The following is a 12,106-nucleotide window of genomic DNA, read 5'->3' on the forward strand; positions in this document are numbered from 1 at the left end:
TTCTCCTGAGGGGGAAACACGCAGTGAGATCATCATTGCACGCCTCAGCACTTCCTGTTATTTTACTCGTCACATTAAAACTGATCTGCGCCTTTATTTTGGCGGTCAGAAACTGAATCTATTAAACGACTTTATTTGCTGCGAGGCTCACATGTTCACGTCTGCCACTAGAGGGCGCTGTGAGAGGCCTCGCAGGTCAAACCTCGGAGCAGTTTAAGGATTATAATCCAGCAGTGCTCAGAGACTCGAGCGTGTTTGTTGCTTCGTGGATCCAAAGCTAGCAGCTCTAAAATCCACTTCCATATGTGAGTGCTCTGGCTTTCTTAAATGAACAGCAAACCTGCCTCTGCGTGGGGGCACGAATGCATTCAAAGCACTGACAAAGCGACTGGGTGCACGTGTGCGCTGAAACAAAGCAGCTGAAACTGCACGCCCAGACCTGCCTCACAGCAGAGCTCCGAGCGTCTAATAACAGAGACCAGGTTCATGTTTTTACTCCAGTCTCACAGCTCTGCGGGACCAGATCTACTTCCTGAAAGGATTTGATTTCACTTTCAGCAGAGTTTGTATTATAGGAGGATCTGGAGCCTGAAGCAGAGCTTTCTGTAAACACGCCGTAACGACGAAGAGGAGCCTGAACATGACAGTCAGCGATGAGATGATCGCCACACGCACCTTCATCCTCTCGATCCACGACTCCGACTGGCTGGAGTTTGGCGAGTCTTTGCTGTCGCGGCCTCTCCTCTTACGAGGTCGTCCTCGCAGACTGAGAGAAGGACATCCTGCAGGAAAAATAAAATAAAGGCGTAAACATTTACAACATCTCCGGAGGCCTTCCTGTGTTTGTTTGAGGCGATCTTTGTGAGGCATCCCCTCTCCTCTTCAGTGGATAATCTAACAGGTTGATTTGAAGCCTGATCTGCTCAGTAAGCGTGTTCTTCTTCTTCTAAAGCACTGATGTGGACAAGTTTATCCAACCTTCAAATAACCTGAAAACATCTCACTACAGGCTTTTATAACCAGCCTGCAGACACCAGAGAAACAGCTCAGGACTCTCCAGCAGGTGGCAGCGTTTCACAGGCAAACAGGAAGCTGTACTGAGGAAGGAAGTGATGCTTTCAGGTCAAAGGGCTTTCAAAAACCAGTTATATGTTTCATCTTACACACAAACGTCGCCTTTCAGCAGCAGAAAACATTTATGGGCTCAAATTGTGGTCATAAATATTTTGCACTTGTAAATCAGGATTTGTATGTGGACCAAAAAATACGTGTGAAACTCTGCACTCAAGTTTCAAGTTACAAGTACGAATTTTGACCCTATTTTTCTTCCTTTCATCTGATTGGTCAATGTCATGTCAATCACAAATTTAACTGTCCAATCAGAGAACAGATGGGTTTGGCTGTTTGAGGGGCGCTTTTTTGAACTGCAGGTCCTTGAAGGGTGATACAGGTTGAAGCTGGAGGATCTCTATATAAATATCCGATATAGCAGCTAGGTCCGCTAACTTTCAGCAGCTGTTGAAAGGATAAAGTTTTAGTATATCAGTGGTTAGAAACACATTATTACTTTAGGATTAGTTTTACACAAAGTCAGGGCTTACCTGGGACCATGGCTGTGAGTCACAGTGCGCAGCATAAAGGTCCTTTCACATCGGACGCAGCATGTGCTGCTAATGCTAACTGCTAACTAAAAGCCAAGGATCCAGAATTTGTTGCTGGCGGCTGGGCTCTGTGGGTTTTTGCAGCAGCTCTACCTGTACTAGATGCACCTGCTCCTTGTCGTTTCTATCTCGGGCTTTGTGTCAACTACAAGAGTTTGTGTTTTTTTTTTATCTTCAAATGTTCAATAAAAACATGTATCGCTAATTCATAATGAAGAAAGCTTTGTAACCATCCCCACTAGTGAAGACTGTCTCTGGAGGTCCCTGTATTAAGCAGGTAAACCTGTGACACAAAAATCACCAAACTGAGACGACCACAGACTGTTTGCCTTCGTGGTGATGAAGGAAAACGCTGGGCTGGCATGTAAAAGGGCATTTATTCCCTCCGGACCTGAAGCTCCATAAAGCATCCATCTGTTCTCTGATTGGATTGTCAAATTTGTGATTGACATGACATTGGCCAATCAGATGAAAGGAAAAATAATAGGGTCAAATTCGTACTTGAAACCTGAGTGCAGAGTTTGATACGTAATTTTTTGGTCCACACACAAATCCTGATTTAAAGTACAAAATATTTATGACCACAATTTGAGCCCGTAAAGATTAAACAGTCATTCAGAACGTGATGTTTAGACCGTATGTTTGTTATTCTAATGATTTAAATCCATCACACACAAACGCTGTCAGCACACTCACTGAACTGCCAGGAGAAGCCGGAGCTGCTCTCCAGCGTCGGGTGGTTGAAGGTGTCCCTGCAGTACATGACTCGGGTGTTGGGCGTCACCTTGATGCCTCCCAGCGCCAGCAGGTGGGGGTCCTGCAGGGTAGACCCCCTTGCTCCGTCCTGGATGCGCCGCTGCAGCGAGCGGAAGCGGCAGTACTGGGGGTAGCTGATGACTTTGACAGCGTGATGCTCCGCCGGGCCGTCTGAGGGGAGGAGACACAGGTGGGGTTATTTTTGTTTCGGTGGCTTTAACTCGTTCGCTCCGTTATGCTCTGCAAACACAGCGTTTCCCACTTTCCGTCAGGCCCCGGATTTGTCTCCGGGCTCTGAACATCTCTGTATACACGACAAACACGAGTATCCCAGTTACTGATTACCGCTGTGCAGGCGCCGGGGGTGTTTGCAAACACCAGGCGGCACTTTTGAGATGTTTAATTTGACGTTTCTGTAGCCGTCACCCTCAAATACATCCGATTTGTTTGGGAAACCACTGAAATTACAAAGAAGGCTAAACTGTGCTGCAGGTAGTCGGCAGCATTCATAAACATGCAAACAGCGTCCTGCTTCCTTTCTCAGGACTCTGGATTAAAAACCTCCTTTTCAGTGACCTGACCAGCAGCGCAGCTGACACAGAACAGAGAGCAGCTCCATATAAACCAGCTCGTTCTGCAAAACCCTTTAACCCACTCTGATTATGGTTTTATTAAACATGTATGCACAGAGATAAACAAGATCCCACCCAGGCTGACACTCATGGTTAAAATCCCATCAGTGGGAAACGTGCACTCCCTTTCCACAGCACAGGTACTAAACTTGCCAAGAGTTTCCTCACCTGGAGACAAAATCGAGATTTATGTTTTGTGTTTTTTTGGGCCATCGTGATGCCATCGCCATCATGTTCAGGCATCAAGTCCGGGTCCAACCACAGCACCCAGAGAAGTATTTAATCAATATTTACCTAAGAACATCTTTGATAAGCAAAAGATGTGTCGGCATAAAAACTGGTCACAACATATTCAGTTAAATTTTATAGCACAAAATCACAATAACAGCTGCCTCAAGGTGCTTTATACTGTGAGGTAAAGACCCTAAAATACTACAAAACCAATCAGACGAAAGCTATGAACAAACTCTTGGCGACAGTGGGAAGGAAAAACTCCTTTTAACAGGAAGAAACCTCCATCATAACCAGGCATTGACAGCCATCTGTATAACATCACACAGATGATCTTTATAATGATAAAATTACTCCTGTTCACAGAAAACGGCAGCGGTCCAAGTGTGGAGCCATGAGGAACTCCTACTGATACAGGAAGTAAAGCACTGAACATCCCGTTCGCTCTGCTCAGCAAGCTGGAAAGTGAAATTTGATCAAATTCAGAATAAGGACTGAAAGGTTTCTAAAATCGGGAAAACATGTCTATATGTACAAAAACACAAATACAATGATCTCTGGGTGGGTGGCCAGTTCTTTATGAGGAAGTGCAGTGGTCCCACTGTGAAGCCCTGAGGAACTCCTCTGGATACAGGAAATACACAGGAAGAAGATCCAGAATAGAGACCCAAGAGTTTTCAAAACACATGCAGGCTTTATGAAATCAGGATAAAATGTTTAGATCATTTAGGGCTAATTTATAGTTTTATGCCTTCTCTCTGTGCACGTCTTTACTTCTTTTATAGTGGTGGGTAGGAAATGACCACAGCACTGAATCCATCAGATGATTTCAATGATTCTGTTCTTTTAATGCTGCTTTAGCTGCCTCACTGCTGACCTTTCAAAATAAAAGTAGCTCTAACAGGGAGGCTGGAACATGTACAGGAGTGTGACCGGCAGCATTTCCACACCAACAAACTGGCTCTGGTTCACATCTGCAAACATCTGCAGAGAGTTTCTTACTCTCAGTTTTGTCTTTGAGCGGCTCGCTGCTTTTGTCCGTCGTGCCGTTGCTGCCGTCGCCGCTCTGCGGAGGTTTGTGGAGGCCGTTGGTCCCGCACGCCAGCGCCTTCAGGCTGCTGCTCCAACCTGCCGGCTGCGCACACGACCATCGCACCAGGTCCTCCACCCGCACCACCATCTTCCTGGACACCGCCAGAACTTCATCCTGATCAGACACAAACAGAAGATTCAGTGCTGAAGTTATCATCTGCTTCAAACCATTTAACGCCCGACAGGCCGACACCGAGTCGCTGTACTCTGAAGGCGCCAAACTTGAATTGAGCATCACTTTAAAATCAGAATGTGAGCGTGAGAAAAACAAACCCCATCAGTTTGATTAAAGTGCTGCTTTAAACATCTACAGCACCTGTCAAACTATCACCTGCCGATTTGTGTTCAAACATGGAGGCAAACAGAGAGCTAACGTGTGCAAATAGAAGGAAACGCCTCGACTGGTTTGTCGCTGGAGTCTTGACTTTTACGTGAGGAGAGCGAGGGAGATAAGACGGCTTAAAGATTTAAAGCAGAGAGTTTCTAATAAATGAACCAGTTTGAACTAAAAAGGAGAAACCCTTCAAAAAGATGATTGGATGTTTAAAAAGGTGTTTGAGGCGCCGCTTTAACACCGACTGATGCTCGAGGGTCGGCCCTTCACCAAGCTTCATGAGATTTCTGATACCAACTCGTGACGGGCAGCTTTCCATCCAGCTGAGATCCACTTTTCCGTCTCCATTAAAGCGTCTTTGATAGTTTGACTCTGCTGAAGTTGTAACCACAGGCCCTCTGGCTCTGCCACAGGTCAGCTTTTCATGTTTGTCTTGACATTTAGAGTTGCTGCTCAGACACACGTGATGATGTGTAAGTCAAAGTGACGCAACACCTGAAAACGAAAGAGGAAGTTTACTACGGCAGGCAGAAGTCCGTGCAGGACTCGCATGTTTTCATGTTTTGGTGAATAACACACTGCTGGAGCTGCGTTTAAAGCTTTTCACTGAGTTTGTTTAATGTAAAGAGAACAGTTACACTTTTGTTGGCATCACGTCGCCTTTGACGACACGGCCACTGATCAGAAACATCCAGTGTGTCCCGTTTGATAAAAAGCCGAGTTTCACATATCTTTGTGGGCCAATTATTCACCATCACACATAAAAATGCAAACGTTAAGCTTTAATTAAACATTCACAGTTGGCGTTAGATAAAGATTCAGCGCGGTGTGGTTGATACGAAGGCGCAGAATCGGGTTTTCGTAGCTGTCAACGTGTTTATTTCTGCTGAAAATTTGGACATTTTAAAGTTTGAGCCTGTGAGGACGGACTCGCCGCAGGAGCCTCGAGTGGACATTAGAGGAACTACAGGTTGTTTGTTTTTCCCTCAGGTAAATGGAGAGGGCTGCTTTAAGGATGGGTGTACAACCTTTACGAGGTATGTTAGCAGGCAGAGACTCCATGATGTCGTGATGATGCAGAGGGCTGGGGTGATAGAGCGGGTGGCGGGGTAGCGTGAGATGACTCCGTTGGTGGCTTTGCACGTCAGCGGTGACGTTGCCACAGCTTTGTACCACTTCGGTATTCTCCTGAACGACAGGTGTTGCCACTCAGACAAAATCTCATCTTTTCAAACTGCAACGTCTCCCCTGAATAATCTGTTAATCTCAGAGCTGCCGGACTGAGAAACCATTAAAATGGTGTTAGAAGCCGATATGATGACCCCACAGCGGCGGCATCCACCAGTGGATGTGAATCTACTCCAGTTAAAGCCGGCTGGGTCTAACTGGTCCGGTACTATCTGTACAAAAGCACAGCTAAAAGCTGCTTTGTCTGTGAAAGAGGAAAGAAAACAAGCGCGAGCTTCCACTATTTCCATTAAACAGACTCTTTGCATATAATCTTAAACTTGGTTAGAAAGCAACCGGACCTGACCTCATATCGTGTCCTCCTCTGCTCTCATTTGGTTTTTGCCCATCTTTTCATGTCCCTTCAATACATTGAACTTCCTGTACAAACTGTCTGTTTAATGATTCCTGTTTTATTAGTTTTACTTTGTTAGATTTTTTATATTTTTTCTCTGTTTTTGATTTTAAAAAAGTCTTTAAGGGGAATTAATTAGTAATTAAATCTTCCAGGATTAACAGACGATATCAGAAGAATAAGAAAAGTCACCCATGTGCTGCTCTGAGGAGATATCAGCTGAAGCCGAACTGGAGCTGGGCTGTACTGTCAGGCAATACCAGTTTGGACCACAGGGTGGCGTTGTGGTGAGTGTAAGCTTTTTAAGGTTGTATTTTGAATTAATTTAAAAACATTTAAACACACTGATAAAAACGCTACATGCTCACAGGCCTTTCAAAATAAAACCGAGGGATGAGCTGTGAAGGAGTCAATTTCTATAAATACCTTGGAGTACACATTGACAATAAACTGGACTGGGCTAAAAACACCACAGCACTTTACAGGAAGGGCCAGAGTCGTCTCTATTTTTTGAGGCGACTGAGGTCCTTCAACATCAGCCAGAAAATGCTGAGGATTTTCTATGAGTCTGCTGTGGCCAGTGCGATCCTCTATGCTGTTGCATGCTGGGGGAGCAGGCTGAGGGTCGCAGATGCCAACAGACTTAATAAACTGATCCGTAAGGCCAGCAATGTTGTGGGGATGGAGCTGGACTCCCTCAAGGTGGTGTCGGAGAGGCGGATGCTGTCCAAGATAAAGACAATGCTGGATAACACCTCTCACCCACTCCATGACATGTTGGTCAGTCACAGGAGCTCGTTCAGTGAGAGACTGAGATTACCGAAAAGCACCACTGAACGACACAGGAAATCATTCCTGCCTGTGGCCATCTCCCTGTACAACGCATCTACTTAACACACTGGTTACTGCTACAACTACACATGTTTCTTTTCCAAATATTTATTTATAAGTGACTTATGTATGTATGTATGTATATATATGTATATATTGTACTATTCTTAGTTAGTGTATTGTCTGTCTTGTCTTAATGTTGGTTTAAAATGGAGCACTGTAACAAAAAATAATTTCCCCCAGGGATCAATAAAGTATTCTGATTCTGATTCTGATTCTGATTCAACCTCAAAGCTTCCCTAAACCTAACCAACCTAACCTACATGTGAAAAAGAGATAAAAATGGGTCAAATAATAAAAAACGAGCAGGGAAAAAAAGTGCAAACATCTGCAGCAGGATCAGAAATAAGCAGCCATCAGGTCACAACACGGGTGGTGCAAAGACCGCAATGAGATCAGCTACTGCAGCGAATTAAAGCCAACACTCGCCGGGTCCCTCTGGGTTTGAATGAGACACAGAAGCTTAATTAAAAGCAGGCCCGTGATGTTATTTTAACCTCAAATCAAACATTAAACAAACAGCACGTTTCTGCTGATCTGGCTCTCAGATGCGCTGCACTTTATGCAAATGAGGCCAACTGCAGCTCATTTACATATGAAGTCACTGAAGTTTCACTGAATCAAAGAAGCCCACAAACATCTGAGTCACCGATCGTCCGGTCTGCAGCCGAGGTGCAGCCGCAGAGGCCTCCTCCCATCCCAGCTCGTCAGCTGTGATCTTGTTGCGTCCTTCAGGCAGAGACAAAAGAGCCCAACCTGCCTCTAAAAAACTCCAGCACCCCTCTCCCCGCCCCCTGGGCTGCAGCCAGGTGAGAGCTCATTAACACCGCAAAGGAGGAGCTCTGCAGGAGTCATGAATAAACAAAACGCTCGACTGAAAGACACACCGAGCTTCCACATCTGAAATCACTCGTCCTGCGAGAGGAGACGAGAGACTGAGGCAGGAATTTATTTTTCATAGTGTAAGAGCCGTGTTACACTTCCTGTTTCCTTATCTAACTCACAACACGTCCTGTCCTGCACCTCAGCTGGTTCAACGAGAACTCGCTCAGCGGATAAAAGCCGCTCTGCTAACGTCAGCTAACACATGAAGCAGCATGCAAGCGTCACTCCGGCACTTCTGCGTCCAACACCACCAACGAGTCCTGAAGACTCACTGAGACACAAACCTTCAATGCCCGGCTCCAAACGCTCCTCAGGTCCCAAAATCAGAAACTCGAGGAACCGCCGAGACTCCAATAAAACCATCATCATCTTCTCAGTCACGCGGCCTGGAGACTGGTCAGGACAGGGCTGGGTGTCGGTTTTGATCTCTGTAGTTGATCTGATTCGATTCTGACTCGGACAACTTTCAGACTATTATAATTCTGATCATTTATCAGCACGTATGCATATTTTATATCGATGTATAAAAACAAAGCTGACACTTATCAGAGGTGTGAGCATCACACAGATGACTTCGGGTCAAAGGAACTGAGGATAAAACAAGAAAGACACGAAGGAGATAACCTCAGAAAAATAAATGAATAATAAATAAAAAAAGATTCTACAGTAGAAGAAAACAAATCATCATATAAACATTACCTGATGCTGCTGAAGTGGAGCCGAGCAAAGTTTGATTTGAGTTCTGCAATTTGGCATCATTTTAAAAAGTTCCATTTCTTTGGTACTGAACAGCAGAAATGAGGCTTTTTCTTCTCAGAGGTCATTAAAAAAACAAAACAAACCACAGCGGCCAGCAGCACTGTTCACAACGGAGACATAATAAGCAAGCAAATAATGCAGAAAACAGATTTGTATGGTAAACTGGTCCCCGAGTACAGAGAGAGAGCTGTGCAGGAAGTGTGATTTAATCGTGGTGGAAGCAAAACTGTAAACGTGAAGCGTAGTTTTCATCTTTTGCTGCTGGTTCAGTGATTTTGGTTGGAGAGAGAGGAAACCTGCAGCATCAGAATCAGCGAGCTGTCGGCTTTCAGCCCTGACGGCGTGTCCGTGCCGTCGGGCGAGAAAGCCGACGTCTCGCTGATTCTGATGCTCGTTTGTGTTCACGTCTTTGTGCTGAATCCGTGTACCTGCTCTCATTTACTGTTTTCGTTTTGTGAGCTTTAACCTGAGATTCTGGCGTTTCTGGGAAAATGCATTTATAATTAAAAATGGATTCAGGATTTAATGAATCGATTTCACTTCTGAAATCAATTTGAATTGGGAAAATCTATTTCTTTGGAACCACGTGAAAACCAGCGGCTGACTGGTTGAGGATGAAACTGGCTGTGATGATGCTGCACCAAAAACCTTTTTCTCACCTTCAAAATAAAAGTTTTCTTTGTGAAACGTGTTGGTGGCAGCAGTAAGACAACTTTTACTTTGAAGGCCAACGTCCAGTTTATGTTTGCGCTGCACTTCCGGGTTCAGTGAGTTGCGAGTATTTGCAGACAAACTGGTGAATTTCATGCAGACTGTGGCGGGCCGGAGAAATCACAGGCAGGATGTTGGCGCAGAACCGTGTCCCTACTGTGTTTGACAGCCGGCTGGTGTCGTGTGACCACGTTTACCATTTTCTGTACAGCTCAGGAGAGAAAAGGAAACCTACAGACAGCGACGATGTTTAGGGATTTAAAGGGTTAATGAACTCAGGTTAGGTGCCTAGAGAGCTGTGGTTAGGTCAGAGGTCGGCCACCTGCGGCTCTTCAGGCCCTCAGCTGTAGCTCCCACAGGCTTTGTGAACAAGGAAGAAGTGGGAATGTGATTTTGTTTCCCTCATATAGTTTTAAAAACGTTGTCATAAATGCACAGATTCGAGCTCACAGCTCCACACGGAGTTTAACTGAGAGGAAAACTGAATGTGAAATAGCTCACTCCCCTCTTATTACAATGATCACACACTGTCCTGACAAATGAGCAGCACTAACTGCTCTTTTATAGATTAGAAATTCAGCTTTCTGATTAAACTTATTGAGTTAAAGTAAAAATCTCATTTTAAAAGCAGCCAGTCCCATAAAAAGCTGTTTTCTGCAAACAGTGGAATATCCCCGCTGAAAATGTGGAAAATTTGGTTGCAGACAAGTCACAGGATTTACATTTGGGTAATGCATTAGCCTCATTCCCAGAGGTTTCTTTTTATAATGTGGAGGCTGAGCTGCAGCCTGCATGTGAACTGTGTTAATCAAAAACACATCTGACCCTCTCTCCCTCTCCTCTGACATCTGCTCGTTTTTTAATCCAACACTTGTATGTAACTCGTGCCTTCAGACACCAGCGCGTTCATTAAGCTGATCATGAAATGATATCGGGCCGCGGAGAGCAGCGAGCAGATGGAAAATATCGTTAATGTTTGCTCCTGAATGCTCGTTTGTTTTAGCAGCAGAGAAGAAAAAAGTCACATTAAGACTTTTTTATCAGCACGAGGAGACGGCGTCCGAAGGTCAGCCTGCTCAGTGTTTGGATTAAAAAGAGAAGGAGGCCGTGTTCCTGTGACAAGGTTACTAATGGATGTTGTTGAAGCATTTCCCAGATTACACGCGGGGACGTTCACTCTGCAGGAATTCTTCTCCGCAGGAGACGCTGATGGAGACCAAAGACGGAGATTAAAGGGCAATTATTAGAATATTTAATGAGGCCAATTTTACCTTCATACTTCAAATATTTGCAGTTACAGGCCCTCAACGTAAAGATGGTGAGGCAACATTTTGGTTTTTAATTCATATTTTCCAGCGATTCAGGATGTCTGTCCATGATTTTCAAATTAAAGCTCCTCCAGGACCGGGACGGACGGAAGTCGACTATATCAGAAAGTTACAACAGAGACTTCCATCAGATCGGCGATTCAGCCATCGGTTTGCTATCCTCAGTTATGACCACGAGATCATGACCGAAAGAACGAAATTGTGGATGCAAACAGTGGAAATGAGGTTTTCTTTGACGCGTTGCTGGGCGCCATAAGCTGGCGTCCACCTCCCGAGAGATGCAACTACACGTCGGGTTGACGCCGTCTGCAGCTGTTGTGACTGGCCTGTTCAGTGCCATCGATTCTTCCTGCGCACTTCCAGCTTTTTTCCACAGCAGTGTTTGAATTTATCCTTGAGAGCATAACAATCATCCCCTCAGTGTAAGGATTCAACAAGATGCATTTGATACCGGACGTGAGGGAACGTACGAAGACATGGAAAAACGTCAGGGACGTAAGTTGGTTAGTTTACGCTGCAGGCTCTGCAAAGACTCCCTGCTGAAGTCTGAGTCACATCGACATGAGCCACTCGAGCTGGTTCGGTATCTGACCGGGATGTCTCGTGGGCACGCTCTAGGGGAGCTATTCCAGGTGAACGACCCCGGACTCAATGGAGAGATTAGATCTGCTGTTCGGGTTGGAAACGACTCACATGAGCTGTAAGAGGTGACGAGTGTGAGGGAAATATTGATATCGATCCAGAGGGAATCAGGGCCAGAAGATGAGTCTGGTATTAAAATGTTGGTAAAGGGACGTTTTTCTGAGCAGTCACCTGTCACACAAAGTTTACCCAGAATGCACTTTTTGCATTTTCCCTTTGGTGAATTGTCAGAAATCAGATCAAACAAGCTTCTGTTTCTCTGCTGCACCGACTTCAACCTGCTGCTGTTTATTTGAAGCGTGACGCTGATCCTCAGACTTTGACTTGGATCAAAGTTGATTTGTTTGCAGTTTTTAGCTGAGCTTAAATGTGTTTTCAAACCTGACGTATACACGTGGATATCGCCTGCATTTGTCAAGTTATCAGGATTCAAACGTGAGGGAAAGTTTATACATAACGCTACTTTCACAGACAAGGCCACCGAGGAAAAACAGATAAAACAGTAAATCAGACACACGGACGCCACAAGGTCAGATGCATAGTTACCCAAAGGCTTCAGCACTCCCGTTTAGACCAGCTCTAAACCTCTGAATCCAAAACAA

General features: G+C 45.0%; 1 protein-coding gene across 1 annotated transcript in view; it reads right to left on the reverse strand.

The window, feature by feature from the left end:
* Positions 1 to 12,106, reverse strand: part of LOC146566276 (uncharacterized) — a 49,125-nt gene that overhangs the window by 13,036 nt on the left and 23,983 nt on the right. The window contains exons 4-7 of the mRNA XM_085289897.1: positions 4,283 to 4,487; positions 2,358 to 2,588; positions 676 to 782; positions 1 to 5 (exon numbers count right to left, since the gene is read on the reverse strand). The exon at positions 1 to 5 is cut by the window's left edge and continues 143 nt beyond it. Coding sequence (XP_085146023.1) covers positions 1 to 5; positions 676 to 782; positions 2,358 to 2,588; positions 4,283 to 4,487 — 548 coding nt within the window. The remainder of the gene's footprint in view (positions 6 to 675; positions 783 to 2,357; positions 2,589 to 4,282; positions 4,488 to 12,106) is intronic.

Source organism: Mchenga conophoros, linkage group LG10, assembly GCF_057382185.1.
Source record: "Mchenga conophoros isolate Kocher_MC1m ecotype Shallow Benthic linkage group LG10, M_conophoros_male_GT1.1, whole genome shotgun sequence".
Lineage (NCBI taxonomy): Eukaryota > Metazoa > Chordata > Actinopteri > Cichliformes > Cichlidae > Mchenga > Mchenga conophoros.